Source organism: Zeus faber, assembly GCF_960531495.2.
Source record: "Zeus faber genome assembly, chromosome: 8".
Lineage (NCBI taxonomy): Eukaryota > Metazoa > Chordata > Actinopteri > Zeiformes > Zeidae > Zeus > Zeus faber.
Window position 1 is genome coordinate 21,720,835 of NC_137195.1, and position 27,260 is coordinate 21,748,094.

The window sequence follows — 27,260 nt, forward strand, 5'->3', positions numbered from 1 at the left end:
GTTTCCTTGAATTCAGTGCCTTGGTAAACTGCCTGTAGTGCATTTAATAGAGTATACATCTTCCTGGTATTCGCAGCGTGTGGTTAGGTTTCTATTTTTGGCTGCAGGTTCAATGACTATGAAATGTGCAAACACAGGGAGAAATGGCCCCGCCTGAGGGGCCACAACGCCCCCCCCCCATTGCACTCAGCCGTGAAGAGTTAAGATGAAGGGGAGCGGTGTGTGTGTGTGTGTGATTGTGTGATATATGTAAATGTGTGTGTGTTTGGAGAGCTAGGTGGGAGTGACTGCAGCGAACATACCTCTGGCCATCACAGCTGCCTGACCTGTGTGTGTGTGTGTGTGTGTGTCGGTGTGCGGAACACCATGTGACGGCGATATGTGAATCTGTGTCCATCTGTGTCCATCTGAGTGTTTTCACTCATCAGTGGTCAAGACAGTCTCATAGTCTACAAGATGAAACTACAAGAGCAAAAGAGTCGTATTTGTTGTATTGTATTAATGTGACTGCTAGGAAGAAGCATTTTCTGATTTTACCTTGTGATCAAGATAGAATGTTTGATACTGGGACCAAACAAACTTTCCTATGTGAAGGATTTGTGAACTGAGAAAAGGCAATAAACTGAATAGAAACAAACTAACGCTCTCTACTGCAAATCCCAGTTCTGCTCTATGAATTGTGAGCATTCAAGCCCCGTCTGAACCTATATTTTTAGCATAGACCGTTTCCCCATGAACATAATCATTATTTTCAATATAGAAATACTTTTACTTCCAGAGCCTAATGTGCAGACATCTAAGTTTATCCAGACTCCATTTTATCCACCCTCTACTGGAATTTGCAGTAGAAAAAAAAATCTGTGAGCCTTTTTTTCTTTTTTTTTTGAATACTAATGTGATATTAGGTATGCAACCATGAGATAAAAGAGCTCGGTGTGTGCAGTGTACAGGCCAGTATAGTGGTTAATTATTTTTGGCTTATCATTATTATATTGTAGAAGAGCACAGCTAAAGAACCTATAATTCATTGCATGTGTGAGGGATAAATATCATGTAGGTCATTGTGACTGCGCGTTGTAGATATAAGTAAAGGAGCTGTGCCTTATTTTGCTAGAAAATGAGGCATGATGTCAGTAGTTACCCACAACATGGTTAAGATGTCTGTCCATACTGTATGTAAGTGACTGTTTCTGTGTTTGTCTGTATCTTTGTTGGTGCGTGCCCTTGTGTGGGCACCTGTGTGTGTCTCTGTGATCCACCTACATGGAACCTGCAAGAGAGAAAACACTGATGAAGGCGCTTGTTCCCGACCCCAGAGCTCTAAGCATGACCCCCACTAAGTCAGAGCCTCTTAGGTCACCCTCCCCTGGGACACATAAAGCTCATCTTATAGTTTAAATGCATCTTTTATGTGTCCACACACTTTAAGTCCATCTATCCCATTAAAAGTCAAACTAAAGCTGGCTGAATCCGCAGATTTACTCTTTTTACCATTTCCCTTTTAATGTGTCATAGCAGCGAGCATTTACAGATAAATTGACAGTACAAACGAAGGAAGTCCTAGGCTAGAATGCAAGCTGCTGCCCTCCTCCACAAGGCTAAATGTGCAGAACCAGTTGAAAATAGAAGCAGAGTTGGTAGGGGGTGGCGGATGCCACGGCTCCCACATTATTGATGTCGTGCAGCTCTGGTGGCGGCTACACGGTCACCGTTGCAGTCTCTTCTCCAAGACTGGCCCAGCCTCCGAATTGAGCCTCTTTATCCAGTTATTATCGAGAGTAACCCAGTTCAAGCGAGTTCAGTATACTTTATAAATCCGGCAGTAAGTCTCGGTGCGGTCAGATTTGATTCAGGTACCACCTCCCCATCCCCACCCCCAACTCATCCCCTCCTTCTTACAGTCTACCTTTCTGAACTACAGAACAGTGGTGAGTGAGCAAGTCGGTAGGGCCCACCCACACTAATAACGGTAATGCACTAACTCTGCACTGGGACCGTGGAGGCATGGGTGGGGTTGGAGGATCGGAGGCGGGGGGTGGGGTTGGGTGGGGTGGGTTGGGGGGGATTCTGCGGTAGCTGTTGGCCGCTCTACCGGCCGGCTGGCCTGTCATTCACTGACAGGCTCTTAGTCTCCTCCGAAGCAAATAGATATCAACAGGAACTTTCTTAATGTAAGTGACACAGGACTGTTTACCCTGAGCGGGTCTGGTTAGGACATAGACGTACTGTTGTTTTAACAGTGCAATTTTTCTATGTAGATCAGAGTGATGTGATGCAGCGGTGCCTTCAGTTGAGCTTGGTTCTTACCTATAGAACTATGCTGTGATTTTTCAACGGGCAAGGAGAGCGCAGGGGAGAAGTGTGTGTGTGTGCGCATGTGAGCATGCATGTGTGTGTGCATGCACATTTGTGTGTGGAGCAGTTATCAGGGTCTCTGTCTGGTGCTGGATTTATGAGGCTACTGTTGTGGAGCGCTGCTCCTGGCGCTGCAATGTAGGGCAGATAAAGGCACGGCAAGGCAAAACTTAAACCTCCAACTCTTCAGCCCAAGTACAGCTGGCGCGTTCATGTATTATTCTGTAGTACATTACAAACAATATTGTATCGTAGTTATATTTTATACTGTGGTGTAATATATGTTATAACTCAACCGAAAAATGTCTTTAGTGCTGCATCTGATTTAGATGCAAGCTTCACCTTGTCCATCTCCTAGATATTTCTCAATGGACTCAATTCAATGTTTTTTGTGACCCAAACCAAACCACAATAATTAAAAATACAAAACAGAAAAAAAAATGAAATCGCTTTATTTGATATCCACGGCTACTGTATGTGTATTAAATGTGTCATTGTTCACCTCATCGCAACATAGGTTCTCAATAAGATCACTGAGTATTCCTCCCAGGTAGTATCAATCCTTAAGTCAAATGGTGCCAACGTACGACACATCATTCCATCACAGCCCATCCCCGGTCACATAAGACACATTTTTCCATCGTGCTGTCGCCATGTGAAGCCACTGACTCCTTGATCTTCTCTTCACTGCAGGTTATGTGGGTATGCAACTTGTGCCGAAAACAACAGGAAATCCTCACCAAATCAGGGGCGTGGTTCTACGGGTCGGGTCCAGGACAGGTGCGGGGCGTGTTTGAGGGTGGGCCGCAGGGTAAGAAGGCCAGACTCGGGGACCCCTCGCCGGCCACCCACCGAGGCAGGACTCACGGCGGACTCCTGCCCCGACAGGCGTCCCTCGACAACGGCTCCACGTTGAGGTACTCTGGGACGGGCGACGCGCTCATCGACAGGTCAGTCACATGTGTGGACAGATGCATGTGTGTCTGTGTGTGTAAATGTATGTAAATGTATGTAAATTTATGGTTTTCTGAGAATTATAACTGAATAATGACAGCGCCAGAGCTATGTATTGTTCTTCCAAACTCCTCCTGTAAAAATAGCTTGTAGTGTATGTATGGCAGAGCATTCCAACAACAGCACAAAAACGTGCAGCAGAGGGAGTTGTATTTCATTTCCAACCGTGTAGATTTCAACAAATTGTACGTCTGATCGAAATTAGTCGACCTGCAAAGTAAGAGAACCTGCATGCTTTGCTTTTTACGTGGATTTTAACGCAGACTTAACTGTGCGAGGGCATTTTTTGCAGCCATTGTTATGAAGATGGAGAGCAGGGACTCCAGCAGCAGTGGCTCCTAGCAGGCCAGTCAATGCCCCACATAAAAAAGGCTTGTACATTGAGCCCTTGAGGCCCATAAAGGAGACAGGGACACAGATACTGTACTTGGCACTTACTCAGCAATTCTAGCAACACACAGAAAGAAAGACAGACTGACACACACACACACACACACACACACACACACACACACACCCAGAAAGAACACAAACTGAGCACAATTTGCACCCATAGTATAGGCAGACAAATTCACTTGAGGAATTGGAGAAGGATGTAAAAGCAGGGGCCATATTTCAATGGAGAACATTGTGTTCTAATTGTCGTACTGTATCTCTCGGTTATCAGGCTGACAAAGCTGACGGCCTTTTGTGTGACTGAGTCTGTATGTGCTAAACGGCTGTTCTAAGTAGAGCATTCGGAGATGCAGCTACCGATAACAAGTACACGCAGTGCTTGTGAATTCTATCTGGGATTGCCAGCTCCTCAGTGCCGGTGTGAAGCAATGTCCACTCATGTCCACATGGTGGCTCTTTTTTCTCCTTTACCCCCCCCCACTCTCTCTCCCTTGATCTCCGTCCCTTTCTCTCTCTCCCCGTTGCGGGAAGATAGGCTCACATACGCTGCAGTAGCTCCACAGTCACTCCACAGCACGATCCAAGGCAGCGTGCCATTTCAGAGAATCTTCACTTCCCATGCGTCCTTGTTCACTCCTTCTCACGGGAGTGGAGTGACTTGGCGTGTCACCTTTCCTCTTGCAGCCGCACGGAGCCTATCCCAGACGAAATAACCGCTGCCGCGATCACGGCCGGTGTTCCAGAAAGGCCTTTCGTATCAGGCATGCCTGCTCTAATGTGGTCCAGTTCCGCTGTAGAAAGGAAAACGACCAAGGTCGCGTGGACAGCAAGCGCTGTGGAAATGAAGACGCCCCACACTCGCGCTGTTGTGTTGCCGCCAGGCTATGATGTCAGACTCCACAACCCTGGGGTCAGCACCAGCAAGTGGCCCGTCCAATAACAGATGTCCGCTTCTCTCCGCCAGGCCTCTCTGCCCACGAGATCAGACTTCCCGATGGGCACAAGAGGATTGTGGGTTATGTGCCGTGCCGTGCGGCCCAGTGGGTGGCCTGACTCATACATATACATTGTGTAGACGCGTAGAAGATTTAGCGGCGCACAGCCACACTCGCGTAAACACTTCTGCGCACGCTCCCACTAATCATACATGAGGAAAAGAGGGACATTAGGGAGTTGCTTCCCTCATCCCTTTCCCTATTCTGTGGTGACCTTGCGTAGGTGCATTTGAGGGACTGCTTACCCGCTGCCTGTAGTACAGGGACAAACCAGTGTACACAGTTGGTTGGAATCCACAGTCCTCTTTCCACCGCTGTAACCTTGTATTCACCTCTAATCTTTACTCTCAAAACTGAAGGAATTTGGGAGGCACTCTTCTGATTTATTGTTTTAAATTGGGCATTTTGTTACCGCTTTCAGTTGCAATATGTGCTATAATAGGCATATTATAATGACTTATCTCATTCCCAAATAGATCTCTAGCCATCAGAGTAAAATGCATAAAATGGTGTCTTTGTGGAGCTTGCGTTTACAATGTGACACATTCAGATATAAAGGCAACATAATAATAACTCAATAAATAATGTACCGTACACTAATATGGGTAATTTGGTAATCGAAAGCCTTCGTTCACAAAATACAATGTTTTGTATTTTGTGCATACTTGCTTCTTCTGCCACAATGGCTTACTGTTTTAATTTTTATTTTAATTTTTTTTCTGGTTTATGTAATTGGTGACTTCTCTATTGCTCTCTGGATCAGACTGACAGATTCAGTCACACATTGGCTTCGGCCCGTGCCGTCGCTACTGTGTATTAATTGATGGCAAAGCTTCATCGGGGTGCAGGATGGTAGGATTCTGGCTTTGGTACTTCCCAAGATCACAGTGACACAACAGGAAACTGGCTGTCTGGAAATTCAAGGGATAGCGCTGGTGATGGATAGCGGAGAGACCATAAATAGGACCACTGCATAGGCACCAAAACCCACTTTCATTAATCTTAAAGAATGTTTAAATTAACTCCTCTGTCTTTTTTTCCCACTGAAGAAAGGAGTAGGGGGAGTTGACAGTCTATTTATAAGGAGAAATAACTTGGGAAGGCTTCTAATTTATCATTGTCTCAGAGGTGTCATTTGAATGAACACGCGCAGATTTGCTGGGACAGCTGCAGTGTTGGGCGAGTCTGATGAAACAGCAGTGATTACACCGGGATTAGAAGATAATTACTCAGTGGAGGAATTCTTTTTTAGATTCTGCAGTTTTTACTCACGCAGTTTGCTCGGCTTGTTTTACAGCCCTCTTCAGTAAAACGTTGTTATATTGTTAAATGTTGTTTTTAAGGCTGCATTAAAGTAAAGTATGCTGTTCCCTGAACTTCATAGAACTCTGTGCTTGGTCATGAATATAAATATCTTATGAAAGCGCCAATATATTTTATTTTGCCAATATTTCACAGGCCTTATATTAGCGTGTATAATTAGCCTGCAGGCTATATATATATTATAAACTGTATATATATACTTTTAAAAATTTGGTAGTCACCCTGTGGAAGGGTTATGTAATATACTGAATTTAACTTTCAAGAGGAGTAATTCTTCTCTTCTGAGCAAAGGTTAGAGATTGTATTATTCATCCTGATTTTCAAGCTAAACTGCACAATACTGTAGATACAATTAACAGACAGTGTTTGTACAATAGGTGTATCACTACTAAGACCCTTGCTAAAATACTTACGCTACTGTACTTTTCGTGAGTGGGCATCGATCCCTCACCTGAGCTGCACCCGCCTGAAGTGTTCACCCCTCCTCTGCCTCGTTCATTTCATGTTAGATTTCGTTGTCATTATTCTAGCCGGACAGCTGCTCGCCTCTTCCCATATCGGTTTCTGACCCCCTCCCCCCACACTCCTCATATAGACACTCTCTTTCAGGGGTATTAGGATGCCTCGTCCTGCTCCTTTATTACTTATGAGGGCTGATGGTCTGGAGCCAGATATGGAGGGGGTGGGGGGGGGGGGGTGGGGGAGAAAAACACTGACGACAGCATCTCTGCTCTGCTCAGCCCATGTATTGTGGGCTGTATCGGGGAGGGAGAGGGAGAGAGAGGGGGGAAAGAGAGAGAAAGAGAGAGAGAGAGAGAGAGAGAGAGAAAGAGGGGGGGAGGGAGAGAGAGAGAGAGAGAGAGAGAGAGAGAGAGGGAATGGAGGAGGAGGGAGGTATGGCAATGCGTGCACGGTGCCAGTGAATATCAGCCCGTGTCGTGTGTGCGTGCGGCGTGCGTGCGTGCGAAGAAGGCAACGGGGGAATGAGTTGAACGCGACGCGCCGGGCAGGGATGCTGCTGGCTGCAGGGAGGGAATGCACCGCCGCCTTCCTCCGGTTCAGAGGGTTTTTTTCTGCAGCGGGGGAAGCAGCCTCCTCGCACCGGCACGCGCGGTGTGTCGGTGCGAGTCCGGGGCGTTAATAATGTCTGAGGAAGCCAAGCCACGACGCGACGTCTCTTCCTTTGAGGACAGTTTTTACCGAGAGCGGGAGCGAGATGGAACTTGATCGGCGTCTTTTGGCTTAACGCGCCCCTGGAGATCAGGAGGAGGGGGTGGTTGGTGGGTGGTGGTGGTGGTGGTGGGGGTCCGGAGCGCAGGTGGATGTAGAAACGGATCATCGAGACGCGGAGGAACGGAGGAGCGGGGAGGGGGAGAAAAAATGCAGTTTGAGACATTGCGGCAGTTTTGCAGCTCGGTTCTGTCCCATTTCAACGGGGCTTTTTCTCCGCCCCAGAACATTCTGCAGACGGAGCTGTTCGAGCAGGCGCTGAGCAACATCGGGTGAGTGGTTCCTGATTCATCGGAGGGGCTTCCCCGTCCGGTGTGTCAAAGCGGGTGTCGGAGCGCGGGGAGGGAGGGAGGGGGGCGCGCATCGATCGGCCAGCCTGCGTAACGACAAACCGGAGCGCTGCAGATGTTTTGCTGGCAGCGGCGGCGGGACGGCGGGTCGTCAAACCCGGGGGGGTGGTGCACGGTGGTTGGCTGGGGGGGATGGGGCTGGTGGGCGTAAGGCGATACGGTAAAGGTACATTCCGATCGTGTCGAGGCGTGACTCTGTGTGTGCGTGCATACGCGCGTGTGTGAGTCCCGGCGCGCAGCGAGATTCTCAAACGATTCGTTCGTCGCGAACGAATCTTTAAATGACTCGAGGGTCGGGAGTCACTCCGGTAAAAGACTCGTTCAGTTTCGTTCACAAACTGAAAAATAATTGGCACTAAATTGATGTCGCCGTTGTGTCATGTTGAAGTTGACCGTTTACACCTTGCGTTCCACCAAAATGAATCGTTTTGAGAGGATTAGGCCAAGGGATTTTGAGAGCCAGAGTTTGCATTCTTCCACCCGAACCAATCGTTATGACAGAATGACATGTTTTGACAGAATTATGTGTCCAACAGAACCGAAACGACTCCTCTGGCTCTCGTGCATGGTTCGCTTGAAGTTCTCCCACGCTTACAGCAACTGAATCAAATGAACGCAGCGCCGGAAACCCGAACGACTCTTTTTACTGAGTGACTCGTCAGGAACCGAGTCACAAGAAAAGAGTCGAACCTTTCATCTCTACGCGCCGCTACTGCAGCGCGTGTGCCAATGGTGGTGGTGATGATGATGATGATGATGATGATGGTGGTGGTGGTGGTGGTGGTGGTGATGATGATGATGATGATGATGATGATGATGATGCGCTCGTTAACTCTATCCCGTTAACGTGGATGCCTTGTAATCATACCCCACTCCTGGAATCAATGCGAATATTACTTTCTGTATACACTTGCATTGTACATTACAGTACCTATTCCTCCATGCAATTAAAATATGAGGTCGGATCGCAGGCTCATGTTTTGATGACAAATGTGGAGACTCACAATTAGGCACCAAATTCACGTTCTATTATATTGCAACATTTCCCACATTTGGATGGAAACATATAATTGTAGAATGAAACGAGTTTACAGAATGATCGGATAATTGACGAGGCGATTATGTAGTAATTGCGACGGCTCTGGAGCATATTATAGTCTTAATGAAAGTTTCTATTAATCTCTGAATATTTGCATTGTGCATCACTGTATGCCTCCTTGCAAATAAAACATTAGGTAGGTGTGCGCTGGTGTGGCGCTTGTGTTTGAGTGTTTAAAGGGGACCTATTATACTCCTTTTCAACAGTTTAATATAGGTCTCTGAGGTCCCCAAAACATATCTTTTAAGGTTTTTTTTCCTGAAATACCACTCAGATCATGCATTCTAGCCATTCTAACATGCCTCAAAACCCCTCCTGTTCATGATGCTCCGTTTCAGTGCGTGTGTCGCTTTAAATGAAAATGAGCGCCCATTCTGGAACCGTTTGCCCCGGTTCTGTGAGCCCGTTGTATGAAGTACTTAAACTTTCATTTATTTCACCTTGTCAGTCCTCCAAAATCTGACTCTGAAAAAATTTGAGGTGGAAATAAGCAGTCCAGTTGCTGAATCTTCACTCATATTAGATCTACAAGGCCTAATTTAAAAGTTTGTTCCAGCATTTCTTGGCTGGAAACGTCTGAAAATAAAATAAAATAAAATGAATACATCTGCAATAAAAACACACTGTTTTTATTGCTTTTGTTTTTCTGCGCAGCCTAGAGTCAAACCTACGGTATCCTTTTTTTTTTTTCATAAAGAAACACAGAATTTTTTTTTTTAATACTTACATTTCCCTTGTCTGCAGTTTTGTCGCAGACAGCTGGTATTAATTCCTCTAGCCGTGGGTGGAGTTACTCAGATGGGGGACGATTATAATTTTACTGAGGCCCCATGTGACGGAGGAAGGGGGCACAAATCTAAACGGGTTGTTGAATAGTCACATGTTTTCTAAACCGGGCAGATCACCAACGACTGACTGAGTTGTTTTTATTTCACAGTTTCTGTGTCAGTAGGCCCATCAGAGACTCAAATGCATGTGCACAAGTGCTGAAAAAGTGAGTTTTTAATAATAGGTCCCCTTTAGACAGAGCGGTTGAGAGAGTTTGACACAGAGAGGGAGAAAGAAGTCGGACCTCTGTTGGAAGCACCAGAGCGTTTTGTGATCGGGCTGCTAAATGCTTCATTCCCCTCGCCCTCTCTGGCCACGCATGCATGCAGAACAGATTATGCAGACTGCAGGAGGGGTTCAAACAGAAAATATTTCACCTGCAGATCAGATCCCGGGCTCACAAGCAAGCCCGCAGAAAAATAAGGGAAAGAGAAGTGGGCAAGGCGTTTTGTTCCTTGTTGTCATAGAGACAGTCTTACATCTATACAACACACATTGTCCATCTCTTGGGACTGTGGGTCTTTCCTCCACCCCCCTACCCACCCCCGCCACCACCACCCACCGCCTTCCTCGCCCTCAGAAATAATTTACAGTGTTTGCTGGGCTCTCTGCCACCTCACATTACATGACCAGAACACTCCAGCACTGGAAGGCTGGAGTGTGCGTGTGTGTGTGTGTGTGTGTGTGTGTGTGTGTGTGTGTGTGTGTCTGAGAGGTGGTGGGGGTTTGGGGAGTAGAATGGCAGTGCCTGGAAACTCTGATCCAGTGATCACTGTGATGTGACAGAGAGTCACATCTGACTGATTAAAATGAAGTTATGTTCCAGAACTTTGTTTCTTTTTTTTCCTTTCCTGCCAAAAAACATTATTCAAGCATTATTCCAGGTTTTGCATTGTTACTGGCTTGGCTTGTCTACTGGCGAAATAATGAACATATTCTTTGAAATAGTCTGTGAAGATGTGATGCTCAGGTAAAATATGACGAGATGATACTCCAGTTACAGTCATTTAACAACAGTGGCCTCAGCTGAGTTTTTTTGTGAGTATTTAAACAACGCTGTGATGAGCAAAGACAAGACAACTTTAGTGACAATGGGGCCACGTTCAGTTTTTGCCTTCAGCACATTTGGATCAGCGTATATGAGCCCACATACAAGCCCCACGCCATCCAGCACACCACACGTAAAAGCTGATGACCACCAACCAGAGTGCGCCATTGTTAATGCTTGGCCATCAGTTCAACCGCAGATGTTCTGTGTATCAGCCTCTCTCCATTTCTCCTGCTGTTTTCCAGTCTTTTTCCCCCCTCTGTTTCTCTCTCATCCAGTCCCTGGGCCTGTCCCACTAATGGGCTATATGCTTTCAGATCCAACCTCCATGTATTATGCATGTGTGCGTCAGCAGAGGTCCTAATGGGGTGCGGGATCCGTTCTTATAAGGCCTGAATGCTTCCAAATTGAGGGGGTCACACACTTTGGGCCACGTATGTTCTGTGAAACTCTCAGTCCCCCACCACGATCCCTAACCTCGCTAGATCTCCGTACTTTAATTCTCTTAATGCCTGAGAACAAAAATGCTGATGTCTAGACATTGGAGCACTGGGGCTGTCACGTAATTAATTGCGCTTTATTTGTTAATTTTATGCCATCATATTATCATTTATGTCTAGCGTAATAAAGCAAAATTATTGCAGAAGAGCTCTTATTTGACATTGAATATTGGAGCACAAAGGTCCAGGCACACAGTTCATTTGAACCTGAAAAACACCAAATTCACACGATATTTATTGCAACATTTCTAATTTCTAACAATTCTTGACTCAAACAATTTTACAAAATAATCGCGATTAGCTCAAATAATAATCTGGTGATTATGTAAAAAATTTTACAGCTCTATGGACCACTGTATGTCGTAATTGCTGTTGTCTCTGGTACATGGTGTGTTTTTAGAGTTTGTAGGATGGGTATTGATTTGGATATTACATGGACTGCGAATTATACAATGACAACCGGTCAACTTCTTTCTCCCGCTGACTGAGAAAGTGTCCCTCTTACACACGGTTACACACAGGGCTTTTTTTTGTTTCATTCAATAAGAAAACGGAGAAAAAATAAATAAATAAAAACTGTGTTTTTATTGTGGATTTATTTATTTTACTCCGTTAAAGAAATTTCCGTTTGGAAAAAAAGATCGCTCTGATCTGATCTGCCATTCCATGGTAATGGTATGGTCCACAATAGGGGTGGTTGAAATCGTATTACAAGATTCTTCCAGGCATGAATATGGGAAATATATTGTAATGTTTACAATTACAGGTAAGAAGGATATATAAATCTATCTACCCCCCCCCTGCCCTGTTGTTTTTACCTCCCTTTTTTTTGGGGGGGGGGGCAGTCTTAATTAGGAGGATCAGACCCCCCGCCCCCCCAGAATTCAAACAATGCATGGAATCCAACCCTGTTTCAAATCCACAACTGCATACACTGAACAGCACGTGCAATCAATGCATCATTTTGAGCAACCATCGCCCCGTTACCACAGCGGTTTTAATTTCATTGCCCACATCACTAAAGCGCTGCTCGGTCTTCCTGCGGGGGACATTTTATGGCTCATACGTGTTGTACATTACGGTCAAGTCAGCAGGAAATAAAAAAAATCCCTGTTTCCCCTGTCGCTGCTCCTCATGGTCCAAAGACCGCCTTGTGTGTGTGTGTGTGTGTGTGTGTGTGTGTGTGTGTGTGTGTGTGTGTGTGTGTGTGTGTGTGTGTGTGTGTGTGTGTGGTACTTAAGATGCACCCCCCCAGCCCCTCCTTTTCTCTCTCTCCCTCTCTCTCTCTCTCTCTCTCTCTCTCTCTCTCTCTCCCGCTCCTCTATCCACCCACTTCTTTACTATGGTTGTGTATTGATTAACAGAGGGGATGATGTGCCCTCCTTGTCAGTTAATCCTGATGATAGCTTTGTCTGATAGAACATCATCATAGAATCAGAATCCCACTAGAGTCTTCAATGGGCTTCAGCTGGAGAGAAACGGGAGTGAGTAGGATGTTGTCAGATATATGGGATATATTATCGAATATAATAACTTGAATATATGAGATTCACTTGCTGCAAAATATGCCGCATGTCGTCAAGCGCTCTCTCTGCTTCCGTGAGAGAGGCTGAGTGGATGGGGAAGGTAAAAACCAACAAAAACGCAACAGAGGGGAAAGTCTGAAAGTTAGAGGAGGTTGAGGAATAAACACCTAGACATCCTTTGCCATGGCGACAGAGCTGTAGACGAGGTGGCAGGCGCGGTGGGCTCCAGCTTGTGGTGGGACTCTGTGGGAAGCGCCGAGGCCACACACTGATGTCGATGGGACGGCGCGGTAGAAGGGTGGAGGAGAGAAAACCAAGAGAGAGCGAGGAATGGAACTCCAGACCCGGAAATTAGCGAGAGACAAGGGTGCTACAAGGCTCGTCCTACATTTTCTCAACTTTCTATCCCATCGCTCCTCTGTAAATGGTAAATGGGCTGCAGATTATATAGCGCATTTCCAATCTTGTGACTACTGAAAGTGCTTTACAATACCTGCCTCACATTCACCCATTCACACACACATTCATACATCGAAGGCGGCGGCTACCGTGCATGGCACACACCTGCTCAACGCGAGCATTAATGGGGTTTAGTGTCTTGCTCATGGACACTTTGGCGCACTGCCGGGGCAGAGCTGGGGATCGAACCAGGAACCCTCTGATTACTGGACGACCCGCTCTACCTCCAGCGCCAGGTCTTTTTATGTCCATGCAAATTGCTCCGAGTCACATCCATCTTCATTTCCGGACAAGCTGTGTGCGGGGACTCCCGCACATCAAATATATCTGTGTTTAACAGGATTATAATAATAGGGTTTAAAATGCGCAATCCGGATCTGGACTTAACCGCATCTCCTCCCGCCACACCTGGTCCGCCCCGAGCCCACCCTGAGCCCACCCAGTGGTCCTGTGGTACCACGCCCGGATGTTAGGCTGTGCTCAGCAGCTGTAATTAAGCCGGCCCCCTTTATTGGTTTTGCTCGCCAAGGGAGATGCGGGCGGGAGAAGCGGAGGGCTCGACTTTATTGCCTGGGCATCTAGCAGAGGGGCTGTGATTGCACGCCGGAGAGAGGAAGCAGAGGAAGTGGATGGCATGAGGGAGAGAGAGAGAGTGAGAGAGGGGAGGGGAGGGGGGGAGGGAAAGAGAGAGAGAGAATAAAGGGAATGATAGAGATAGATAGGGGAATAGCAAAGACGGGGAACGAGTGGTTGAATCGATAGACTCTACTCCTCTCTACCGCCTCTCTCCTCTCTCAGCAAATCATATCTCAGCATCAGGGAGAGGTAGCGCGAGTGAGAGCCAGAGAGGGGGGGGGGGGGGGGGGGGATGGTTGCTATGTAGCTGATGGTGGGCTCTGTGGCCAGATAAGCGTCACGTTAATGTCTCCAGCCCCCGGGCCGACTGCCTACTGCCACAGCTGCTAATAGTGCTGCCCAGAGAGGAAGGTGAAATTGCCTTTATTGAGTTTGGTTTTACAGATGGACCGGCCCGGCACAGTACCCAAGGCCTGCGGTGCACGTGTTGTCACACGCTGGGATGTACGGTACACCATCACCTACAGGGATTTGAAGACTGGATAGCCATTTACGGAGCGGGAACAGTGCAGAAGAGGGCTGGAGTACACAGAGGGAGTGCAAAAAGACAAAGATGGCCGGTATTTTTTAAACAGAGCTACTGGTCTGCATGAGGCATTGACATCTGGGGTCCTTTTCATGCTCATAGAGCGAGACTGATTCCCTTAAATGTTGAATAGACCCGTGTGCTGTACATATGTGTGTGTGTGTGAGTGTGTGTGTGTGTGTGTGTGTGTGTGTGTGTGTGTGTGCGTGCGTGCGTGCGTGCATGCGTGCGTGTGTGTGTGTGTGTGTGTGTTAGTGAAATGCCATCGGTCCAAACAAGTCATTAATGTTTGAGATACAGTAGATACAGTGACCCCGATCTATCTATCTATCTATCTAGCTATCTATCTATGTATCTATCTATCTATCTATCTATCTATCTATCTATCTATCTATCTATCTATCTATCTATCTATCTATCTATCTATCTATCTATCTATCTATCTATCTATCTATCTATCTATCTATCTATCTATCTATCTATCTAGCTTTCTATCTATGTATCTATCTATGTATCTATCTATCTACGTATCTATCTATCTATCTATCTATATATGTATCTATCTATCTATCTATCTATCTATCTATCTATCTATCTATCTATCTATCTAGCTTTCTATCTATGTATCTATCTATCTATCTATCTATCTACGTATCTATCTATCTATCTATCTATCTATCTATCTATCTATCTATCTATCTATCTGTCTGTCTGTCTGTCTGTCTGTCTGTCTGTCTGTCTGTCTGTCTGTCTGTCTGTCTGTCTGTCTGTCTGTCTGTCTGTCTGTCTGTCTGTCTGTCTGTCTGTCTGTCTGTCTGTCTGTCCGTCCGTCCGTCCGTCCGTCCGTCTGTCTGTCTGTCTGTCCAGCCATCTATCGCTCTCTTATAATTGGTTCGAATTATCATAGAGTGCGTCTTTGTGTGCGTGTATATTTGGGTTTTTAAAGCTCCGCCCCGTGGGCATCTTTTCTTTTGTGCCCTCTTTAAAAAGCTTCTCCATTGGCTCCAAAACAGATGTCTGATGTCATCTCATTTAAAACAGCATCGAAAGAGAGTCGAAAGTGCCTACGCTGCATAGATAGTGCTTTGCTTTCAACCATATGCCTTGATGTGTGATGCTATTTGTCAACGTCAGTAACCATTTACACTGTAACAATGTTTATGGTTGGGTTGCGTTGGCTTTCTAGGCTTTAGCTGTATGTCACATAGACAGGCATTCGGACTCTAATTGGATTTATTTATTTATTTATTCCAGGAGGGGTATGAGGTCAGATGTTGAGATGTTCCAGAGGTGGGATTTATTCTACAAACAAATTCTGTAAATTGAGTTAAATCAGTTTTAAGTGGATCTGATATCCGCACACAGTGAAAAGATGTTGAATCCGCCGGGCTTGAATATCTATTCGTTTGTGTGCCTCTACATAGGTACATTATAAATGAATTCACGTGTCTTAATCATTTTGGGATCCTTCACATAGGCTATCTTCTTCATAAATCCCAAGACAAAGGGAAAAATTGACCAGATAGAGCGATATTGTGTGTGTGTGTGTGTGTGTGTGTGTGTGTGTGTGTGTGTGTGTGTGTGTGTGTGTGTGTGTGTGTGTGTGTGTGTGTGTGTGTGTGTGTGTGTGTGTGTGTTGACTGATGAATTGGACAGGAGCACACATAATCCCACCACTCTGCCCCAAATCCAGATCTATTTCATGCCCCCGATTTATTCAATTACCAAAAAACACACTGTAAGAAGCGGCGCGATAACACCATAATGAAGGAGCTTTATCTGAACATCTGTGTCTCTCGAGCCCCCTCTCCTGCCGTCATCCCCTCGCTCACTCCCATCCCCGCTGCTCAAATCCTCTTTCTGCAACGCTGATGCTATTTCAACCAGCTGAATGAGATTAATTATTTCCATATTTTGCAAACACCATACCGACCCCCCCCCCCGATACACACACACACACACACACACACACACACACACACACACACACACACACACACACACACACACACACACACACACACACACACATACACACACACACACACACACACACACACACACACACACACACACACACACACACACACACGTACAATTAGCTCCATTCATTTGTGTTGCAAATGAGCCATATCTCCTGGCGCGCTCAGCAGGCTACCCCGGAGTTTCTCGATTTCTCAAAATCGAGTGTGAAAAAGGTGTGGTCAAAAGTCACAGTTTTACCCGATGCCCATCCCTTCACCCGCACCTCACCTCACCTCCCCTCCCCACCCTCCCATCCCTGGATGCTGAGCAAACACAGTGGAACAAGCTCTGCTAACTGTCCGCATCCGGACACTCGCTGGCTGGCAGACATTAATGTACACTCCGTGTAAATGTGTCGACTTCCTACTGTGTCACAGTTTGTTTGCGTGTTTTCCAAGATCATGATTGATCTCCCGGTAGCAGTTAGGAGCAGCACATTTGGCACATTTCTTTACCAGCCCTATGCCAACTCTTAAGCTTTCTTCCATTCTCTCTACTTATCTCTAGAGCTGTTGCAATTATTACATAATTGCCTGAGCGCAATTATCTGAGATAATCCGAATTATTAGAAAAAATACTTATATTCCAAAATCATATGTTTCCACTCTAAAGCGGAATTTCTATGCCAATGTTAGTAATATATATATTTTTTAAACTTTTGCATTAGTTCTGTTGAGGCAAATGAACTTTCTACCTGAATTTCTATGCTCCATTGTTAAAAGGTCAGAGAATGGCTTTTGTATATTATTACTATTATAGTTTGTACTTTATACTTCATACTGTTGATCGCAATTATTTGTAATACAATTAACCGCTAAAATGTTACCATTGTGACAGCCCTACTACTGTCTCTCCACCTGACCCCTTTCTGTTATTGATTTGGTTTGATAAGTAAGTGCTATCGAAAGATGGGAAAAAAATAAATTCTCTCTGGACTGGAGCCCCCTTATGGCGGCTTCCTGCTCTGTGGCTCGTGGCGTGTGTCAGAGACACTGTCCTCTGCAATTACAATTAACCTGTGCAGCTCTTTGGTCCGGGGCCTGGTCTGCAAAGGTCTGACTTTGGCCTTATCGATCCAGACAGTGGCCTGTCAATGCCATTGAGCGCCGGAGAAAAGGGCCTTTCTGCTGAGCACACAGACACAACCAGGGCCTTTTTCATTAGCAGCAGGAGAGGAGACAAACTTCGTTTTTTGCTCAGCGCTGTTTTCCTCGAGCTTCATTTCCGACGGTCATCTCCCTGAGTTTGAGAGTGTTGCGATATCCGTCATAGAACAGCTGCCCATTGTAGAACACTCCTACACTAGTTACTGTATAGACTTTAAACCAGTTTCAAAGTAAATGGACAGCAAGTAAAAGGAACAAACAATGGACTAACCAAACACCATGTTGAAGACGAGACTCAAGGTCGCATGAGGAATTTTAGAAAGCAATGAATAAACACATACAAATATATATAAATATCTACTGTTGTGCAACGACACAAATTTGCCACAACCGTATTCTCACTGAGTTCCTCTACCGAAATAGCTTTCGTATCCATTTCCCTGTTTACTTTCTGAAAGCCCTTGTCCCTTGTATGCAGCACAAGTCCACAGTGTTTCCCTGAATTATCTGGGTCTCTGTGTGTGTGTGTGTGTGTGTGTGTGTGTGTGTGTGTGTGTGTGTGTGTGTGTGTGTGTGTGTGTGTGTGTGTGTGTGTGTGTGTGTGTGTGCGCGCGCGCATGCGGTCGTGTGTCGCGTTATGCGCCTGCGTGCGTTCTGAAGTATGCGGTGACATCGCTCAGACACGGAAAGTGTTTCAGAACAGAGGGGGAGCGCACAGCCTTCCCATCATGCACAGCTTCCCCTCTGCCTCCAGGCGAGGCTTCTAGCAGCAGATCTGTTTGCACTCCACTCAGGAGACTGAGCACTCTATTAGGAACACTATACTAATACTGGGCAGGGCCTCCCTTTGCTCTGAAAACAACCTCAATTCTTCTTGGCATGGATTCCACAAGATGTTGGAAACATTCCTTTGAGATTGTGCTACATGTTGATATGATTGCATCGCGCAATTCCTGCAGATTTGTCAGCCGCACATTCATGCTGCGAATCCCCCGTTCTATCACATCCAAAGGGTGTTCTACTGAATTCAGATCCGGTGACTGGGAAGGCCACTGAAGAACATTGAACTCATTGTCATGCTCATGAAACCAATTTGAGACGACTTTTGCTTTGTGACACGGTGCATCATCATGCTGTAAGTAGTCGTTAGACGATGGGAAAACTGTGGCCATGAAGGAGTGCATATGGTCAGCAACAATACTCAAATAGGCTGCGGCATTCAAGCCCAGTATTAATGGGCCCAAAGTGTGCCAAAAACAAATTCCCCACACCATCACACCACCGACACCAGCATGGACTGTTGACGCAAGGCAGGTTGGGTCCATGGATTCATGCTGTTGGCGCCAAATTCTGACCCCACCATCTGTGTGGCTCAGCAGCAATCTAGATCCATCAGGCCAGGCTACATTTTTCCCAGTGTTCAACTGTCCAGTTTTGGTGACCCTGTGCCCACTGCAGCCTCAGCTCTCGGTTCTTGGCTGGCTTGGCTGGTTTTTCTGCTCGACACAGTCGTTGAGTGGTTATCTGAGTTACCTCAGCCTTTATGTCGGCTCGAACCGGTCTGGCCGTTCTCTGTTGACCTCTCTCAACAGCAGGTCCTTTCTGTCCGTAGAACTGCCGCGCACCGGATGTTTTTTTCTTTGTCGCACCATTCTGAGCAAACTCTAGAGACTGTTGCGTGTGAAAAATACCACAAGATCAGCAGTTAGAGAAATACTCAAACCAGCCCGTCTGGCACTAACAATCATGCCATGGTCGAAACCACTGAGATTTGGAGACTTTTCCCCAATCTGGTGGTTGATGTGAACATTAACTGAAGCTGCTGACCTGTATCTGCATGATTTCATGCATTGCACTGCTGCCACACGATTGGCTGATTAGATAATTGCATGAATAAGTAGGTGTAGGTGTGTTCCTAATGAAGTTCTCAGTGAGTGGAGGTTGGAAAAGCTGAATAGGGAACACTGTCATGTCATTATTAGTAGTAGTTGTAGCAGTGGTTACTAAATACGTACAACTTAATTTCCATTCTTTCAACTCTTTTCAAAGTAGACAAAAATAGATTGTAGATTAAAGGCCACTTTCTCCCTATGTTTTGAGCCTAAACTGTGGAACCTGTAATGGTTTTGGTCAGAGTAGCCTTGGTGTGGTTTAAGTGGCTTTGGATGTGATCAATAACTTTTTTTAATTCATTCCAAATCATCCTGGGAGTCAGCGTAAAGACAACAGCATTGGATTTGTATGCTCTCTGTGTCTGCTCTCGAACAGAAGCCGTGCCGCTTCATTCCAAATGTGTTTCAGAAATTGAATCAGTTGGACAAGAAACAAAGAGTTGCAATAAATAACCATGAGCAAATGTTAAAAGATTACGTTTCACTCAACATTTCCTTACTTGGTTAGTAGTTACCAGTAACTGCTGTTAACTTTAACTGCTGTATCAGCAGTTGTAGTGGCAGTTGTGGTCTATTTGTTAATCTCATTTATTGGGTAAGTGGTATTTCAAATGAAGGAATTAGGATACATTTTCAGTCCCATGCAATCAGGCATTTTAACAAAATAATGAACTAAATTTCAAATAATGAACTAAGTTTTCCTCCTCCGTTGTGTCACTTAGGGACACTGATTTAAGGGTAAATTGTATTCATCCCTCGTTACCACTGAATTAATACAAACAAATACTGTAAGGGTCGGAGCAGCGCAGCAGATGAGCATTCCAGGAGTTGCGTAGTTCTTGACTTGAAGACTTGCAGCGGTGGGTGTGGCCTGCATATCAGAGTCCGTTCGGTGAAGGAATCACTGAAGGGATATTCTCAGTTCTGTGTGCCTTGATTTGATTACGCAGTGCTGCAGCCGGGGCAAATGTATGGTGGCTTCTTGTCTAAAATAGATGGATGTCTTCCCTCCCTCTCCCTCTCTCGCACAGACGCACTGTAATTGGAGAGCGCCTCCACCCTCCATCCTCCATCCTCCGTTCTTTGGAGAACTCTCCGCGATTTGGCTCGTGCGGCTGAAGAAGGATGTTGTCAAATGAGAGTAGGGCCGGCTGATAAGTTGCTATTATTGTTCGTCCTCTTTCTAGAGGTGTCATATTGTGATGGAATATACCATTGTGTAGGGTAAATTCATGATGATGGATAACCAAAGATTTTCTGAAATATGTCAGGAAATTGAGTGAAAACAAGAGTTCAGGTCTGGTGTCTTACTTTACAGGACGATATCGTTCAAGGTGACAAACCTCACCTGAGTTTGATCCTTTTGCATGGGTTTTTTAGTTTGTAAAAAGATATTGTGATGTACCAGTCCATCAATGTCTAATGACAATCGTGATAATATACATTTTTATATCCTCCAGCTCCAGATGAGAGAAACTTAAAGAATGTCAGCATAGGTTGCAAAGTATTGATGTTTACTGTATGTAAATTGAATATCCCTTCATGCTTTCCCAGAAGGCGGACAGTCACTGGTTGTTGAAATGCATTTTGAGGTAACCTAAACATGCAAACACACAAACAAAAGCAAACACATTCGTATATGGTCTGTGTGTGTGTGTGGTGTGTGTGTGTGTGTGTGTGTGTGTGTGTGTGTGTGTGTGTGTGTGTGTGTGTGTGTGTGTGTGTATGTGTGTGTGTGTGTGTGTGTGTGTGTGTGTGTATGTATGTATGTATGTATGTGTATATATATATATAAAGTTAAATATATATATATTAATATCAAGCATCTAATACAAAAACTGCAATCCTTCTTGGAATGCTGTCTTAAATGTCTTAAACTCTGTTTAGTGCGATTGCACATTCTTCAAGAAGAAAAGTCTGCGGTTCTTTGATGAATTAATGAGGTGGAAATTGACTTTGCCCTCTTCGCTCCAGAACTCCCCATAAAGGTTCAGTGATATTCAGATCAGGTGATTGGGGAGGCCATAGTTGGCGGATGGCTGCATTCTGGTGTTCGGGAAAGCACTCTTGAATTAGTTTTAGCGGTGTATATGAGGGCATTATCATCTGGAAGACAGGCACATCATCAGGGAACTGCATTTGCACCACATTGTGCACATGGCCTCGTAGTCCTTGGCTGCTCTCAGTTTCTGAAATGCTGCCGCCCTGCCATACATTCCCACTTTGTGAAGTTCCCAACATGTACACTGTGGTTTTTTTTGAGACCGGGTCACAGCTGCGTTTATTTAATTCTCTGGTCATTCACCAGGCTGTGCTGTGCCATTTAACTAATATACTGTGAAGTGTCTATTTCTGAAAGTGAGCTTAGACTTGCACCCACTGTCATGATGTTTGTGACTGTAACCCTTGACAGATCAAATATTTCAGCAGTTTTTGTGACCGGTCCCCCTGAAATTTAAGTGCAGATTATTTGGCGTCTTTGAAACTCTGTTGGTTGTCCCATGTTGCTTTCAAAGCTTTCATTGACACTTACTGCTTTTGGCAACTTCAAAGTTAAACTCCTTTTCATGAGGTATTTCAGTTATTTTGCCAATTCACTGGCGGTTCAAATAACTTTTCCGGTAGTGTCTTGAGTGTGGATTAGAAGGTAGTTGAGCTGTCCAAAATTCCAATTATATTGAATTAATATCCATAGAAATGGATATGAATAATAATATCACTGTATTTACTGTATCGGTTGCTAGTACAGTGATATGTACTATGTGCGAGTTGATCACTTGGTAGTCTGTTATAACAGAGGTTTTATTTAGCAATTAGTTTGGCACTGACTTCTGGAATTTAATTTACAATGTAATCTTGTCTTTCCAATTCCACAATATCACACAAGAAAGCAATAAAATGTGATTTACCCTTTTTAATATTCTGGCCAACAAGTTAAACATGCTGCAACCTTCTTTAGATTTATGAGGTGACCTCAGTTTATATTTCAGGAACCATTTTTAGCATTTTGCGCTTTTCTAATCTTGTCCCAACTGACTGCGGCACCTTCTGTCACCTTCCAGCTGCAGGCACCAGATACACAGTATGAGGGCACGACTCTTTCATATGACCATAAAAGTGGGGCTTTGTGACTAAGAGGACATGGTAGGGGGACCACATTTTGAAAACCCCAAACCGGGACCGCCCCCCCGTTATACGGTGCTTTTTTTTATTAATTTAGGTAACGGAGATGCACAAGGACGCGCAGTGGAGTAGCCTATAGGAAGCGGCGGCCCGTCACCTGCACACGCATACCCATGAAAGCACACAATTCACAGCCAGCCAGTGGCCGTTTTGATGACGACGCCCATTTCTCCGATGGGATCTTTAGTTTCTGCTTGCCTCTATACAGTATAACATATATATATAAGCGTTGAAAACAAGTACAAGATTATTATTATTTTAATTGTGCTGAAAACCGGGACAATTTTTGAGTGAATGTTGAAAACCGGGTCCTTTAACTGTCGTGCTATCTGTCGGGACAGGGGACACACAGCTCGAAACCAGGACAGTCCCGGACAAACCGTGGGACACGGGGACTTGTGTCAATATTCACTTCCGAGCTGCAAACAAACGAACCCGATGGAACATCAGGTTAGCCAGAAACTGTGATTTTATATTCAGTTATTCTGCCATTTTAGACTCTATGCTCTCTCTATCTCTCACAAGAGCCTCGGTAAATAAAGTAACGCCATTACTTATTTATGTGCCCCCACGCCACGTGCCGGTATGTCTTACTAAATAGAGGTATTGCTGCTGCATCGTATGGTGTGCCATAGGGTTGAGGATGGCTGTTGTCTGTGTATTTATCCAGCTGATTATTGCCCAGTAGACTAGTTGTTGGGAATTCAGAGCTTTTTTGCTGACAGTTGGGGTTTTTTTTCCCTCAAAATGCCAAAAACACTACATATAGCACTTTCAGCCACAGAACAACTGGAACTGACAGAAGGTTAAGTGCCTTGGCCCGTGGCACAGGTGTTTCCAGCATACCTGCATCATTGTGTGTTTGAGTGTGGGTTTTTTTCCATCTGTGTACGTGTCCGTCAGCCTTAGTGCGTTTTGCCTCTTTTGTGTTGTTTGTGTGCTATTGATTTGCCTTTACATAACTTTTATTCCATATGAGTTTAAAACATGCTTCCCACCCGGAGTTCCCAACAAAACAGATCGGCGAAGGCGGTCGCGGATTACTAGTCGGCAGATAAAACTTGTTTTCCCCCTATTCGACCACATGGTGTAGAGCGGGCCACTTGGAGAGGAGGTGAGGAGCGGTGTGCCTGCATCAGGGTTGACAGAGGCCCAACCTTGAACCTGGTGCAAGGGCTACTTAAGCACAGACCCCATCACCATTTGTCAGCGATGATTGGCTTATAAACAGAGGTAGTCGTTTAACCTTAAACCCCGCTCCCTTGCTCAATCTCAACCCCTCTGGCACCTCCCTCTGTCCGTGTGAACCCCCTCCGCCCCTTCTTGTGCATTTGGAGCGCCACAGGGCTTGGCCGTCTGCCGTGTCGCGCCGTGCTGCAGTCTTATCTGTTGGCAATAATAGACTTGGTGGAGCTGGAAGTTATGAGGGGAGGAGGGGGATGGAGAAAGAGAGAGAAGAGGAAGAAAGGGGAGCCTGAGCGTGAGAGCGAGAGCAAGAGAGGGAGGTAGAGAGAGAGGGAGCGAGAGAAATAGAGCGAGAGAAGAGCAGAGTATGGGTCCTACGTGAATAGTCCCGGCACGGCTCGTCGCCGGTTCCCCAGGAGGGTTCGTCCGTGTGTCCGGCCCAGTCCAGATGTTATTTTGAGCACTGGGGATTATTTAAGCATCCTCTGACTCACCTCTCAGCTTTTTTTTCATTACCCCATCACTTTCTATGGAGCCAGACAGCCGCCCAGCGTCTCTCGACTTTGATTTCGAATGCAGCTCGCTCACTGGAATGAAAAATGCATACTTCGCAGAACCAGAAAGAAATGGTTTTGCATTTGTGGGAATTGAGAAAGAGTGTGCCGTTCGCACACATTGTGTGTGCGTGTGTGTGTGCATGCGTGTGTGTGTGTGTGTGTGTGTGTGTATATGTGTGTGTGTGTGTGTGTGTGTGTGTGTGTGTGTGCGCCTGTGTGTGTGTGTGTGTGTGTGTGTGTGTGTACCGCTGAGGAGACTGTTACTCTTGTTAGATATTTTCTTCCAGTGTAGAAATGCAGCGGCTACAATGGAGCGCGCTGGGTTATGAATAGCTTGACAAATCTCAATATGTTCCGTGCACGGAGAGCTTTGTGGAAATGAACAATGGCCGACATGCTACAGTACAGCACTACAGCGGCAGCCAGGAAGGGAGGCTCTCTGTGGAGATCCCTCTGTGCTAAGATGAAATGCACCCTGTGTGTGTGCGTGTGTGTGTGTGTGTGTGTGTGTGTGTGTGTGTGTGTGTGTGTGTGTGTGTGTGTGTGTGTGTGTGTGTGTGTGTGTGTGTGTGTGTGTGTGTGTGTGTCTGTGTGTCTGTGTGTGTGTGCAAGTCCAGATGTGCACTTGTGCCATAAATGAGACACTGCATCTATTGTTCCTTCCTCTTGTTTACTCTCTTCTTAGGGTATCTTTACTTTATCTCTAATTGTTTTGTATTTGTCTGTGCGCTTCTGTCACCTCTGCCTCGAAATGAGGCCTTTTTGAGGCCTGTTCCGTTTTGGTAAAGTTAGGAAAAAACAGAGATCCATCACACAACAGAAAGACCCCATCTCTGCTTTGACTGGGATACTGGATAATAGAAAGAATGGCTCGAAATATCGGTTACAGTTTCCGTTTTACACGCCAGTCTGAAGTCAGTTCCTACGGTCCAGATGTCCTGATGCCAGCTGGCACCAGTGGGTGTTTTCTTTTAAAGGATTAGCGGTGGTGATAATGTCTCTCACGTGGAGAAGTAGCGTTAAGTCTGGTCACAGATGAGCGCCAAAACAGTGTATCTTTTTCATCAGGGCTTAACCGCTCTCCCCCAAAATATGTTAATTGCCCGTTATGGTCGGGGTGTTGATTACTTGCAGGCCACTCCAGTGGTGCCTACTCCCTTTGACTCCCCTCACACACTCACACACATACACACACACACACACACACACACACACACACACACATATGCGCACAAATGCGCGCACACACACACACACACACACACACACACACACACACACACACACACACACACACACACACACACACACACACACACACACACAGACACAGTATTCTATACTGGGTCAGCTAAATCTCTGTCCGACTCAAGCGTAATTACAGACGAGACAATACTTCTTGCTGATTAAAAAAGAAAATGTGGTAAACCCCGGTGAGCTCTCCGGCGGCTTCTGTCCACAGAGGTGTTTGCCTTAATAGCTTCCAGCTGTGATGGCTGGGAACATTAATTGAAGCATTGCGAGGCATCAAAAATATTTTAAAAAGCACCAGCAAGATCCCCCAACACACGTAGAGAGAGAAATGCTCCGCCCTGACCCCGCTCCCTGCAGGGAGCAGTGCAGCAAAGCGGGCCCCACTCACTGCTAATCTTAATGGCGTATTCTGCTGGGGCTTGGTCCACATAGTGGCAGTGCTTCTTAAAGAAGGAGACCTAGCAGGCGCTGCGGTGTGCAGCTTGTTTTGCACGAAGCGTACAGTGCAGCCTGGCCCTTCCCCCACTCCGCTCAACAGACTCCAGACTCCAGGAGCACGGGAGGCACGGGAGTCACGGGAGTCACGGGAGGCGCGGGCCCCGGATGCTTGGAGCCAATTAGTGATATGCTGGCTGTGATCCGCAGACACTGTCAGCTGCGCTGATGGATGCGGTGCTACGGAACTTTCCGTCTGCTCGGCTCAGAACTTTCCGCAGAGCGGGGGTGGGGGTGGGGGGGGGGGGGGTGGGGTTAGGGGCATGAGGGTGTGGCTGAACGCTGCCAGCTGTCATCCTAAATAAATCTGGGCAGTCAGGCGTTTTTTCTTAAAAGGCGTGCATCTATGTGTGTGTGTTGGTGTAACCTTGACACATAAATGCTAAGAATGGTGTTTGTGAGTGTGTGTTTGCGCGCGTGTGTCTGTGTGTGTGTGTGTGTGTGTATGTGTGTGTTAGAGTCCTACACCATGGTCAGGTCCCCATGGGTAATTTACGTTGTTTAATCTCTTTTAAACCCGAGATTCGGTTCCAGCTGGGTCAGTTCTGTTTTCATCACTGGCAGAAAAATGGCGGATATTAAGGGTAAATTGATGAGAGGGTATAACATGGTCTCGGGGAAGATAAAAATGTCTTGTTATGCTTACAATCAATCTCTACTTAAAAGAACTGTGGGCTTTTCTATGAAACACAAATCATTAGATTCAATGATTTATTGTCATATCTCAGCATGCATCGAGAATGAAATTTGTCCTCTGCATTTGACCCATCCTATACACTCTCAGGGGCAGTCGCAGTGCAGCGCTCGGGGACCAACTCCAGTTCTTTCGCGAGTGCCTTGGTCAGGGGCGCGATCATTTGAACAAGTTGAATTGAAATGTCAAAATTCTGAAGCCTATGAATGACGGGTTTGCGGTTGGTGTCTGTGATTTATTTTCTATCGGTTGGGTCGGTTAAGGTGCCTTTCTTTAAAAAAAAAAATAATTTTAACACGTGTACAGTTGGGGTGAGGAATTTAATGTATGGTTAGAAAAAGGTGGAACGGTGTTTCATACACTTGGACTGGACCATGGACTGGTGCTGTACAGGACCGGTTGGTAGTCAGGTACACTAGGCTCCTACAGCCACTTATTGCCCCCTCACAGCCGTGGTTCAAAAGCTCCACAGGTACATTAACCTTAAGTCCCCCGCACCCCTGACACCCCCTCCCCCCTCCCCCCCGCTGAGGGTCTTCTATGCACCTGGCAGGCGGGATAACCTGGGAAGTGCTGTGTCAACA

The 27,260-nt window shown here is 45.9% G+C and overlaps 1 protein-coding gene across 1 annotated transcript in view; it reads left to right on the plus strand.

Annotated features, from left to right (window-relative positions):
* The window catches only part of rims2a (regulating synaptic membrane exocytosis 2a), a gene marked incomplete at both ends in the record, with an annotated part of 136,497 nt that overhangs the window by 30,411 nt on the left and 78,826 nt on the right, over positions 1–27,260 (plus strand). Inside the window, 1 exon segment of the mRNA XM_080005848.1 lies at positions 3,049–3,305. Within this exon segment, the coding sequence (XP_079861974.1) occupies positions 3,049–3,305 (257 nt within the window).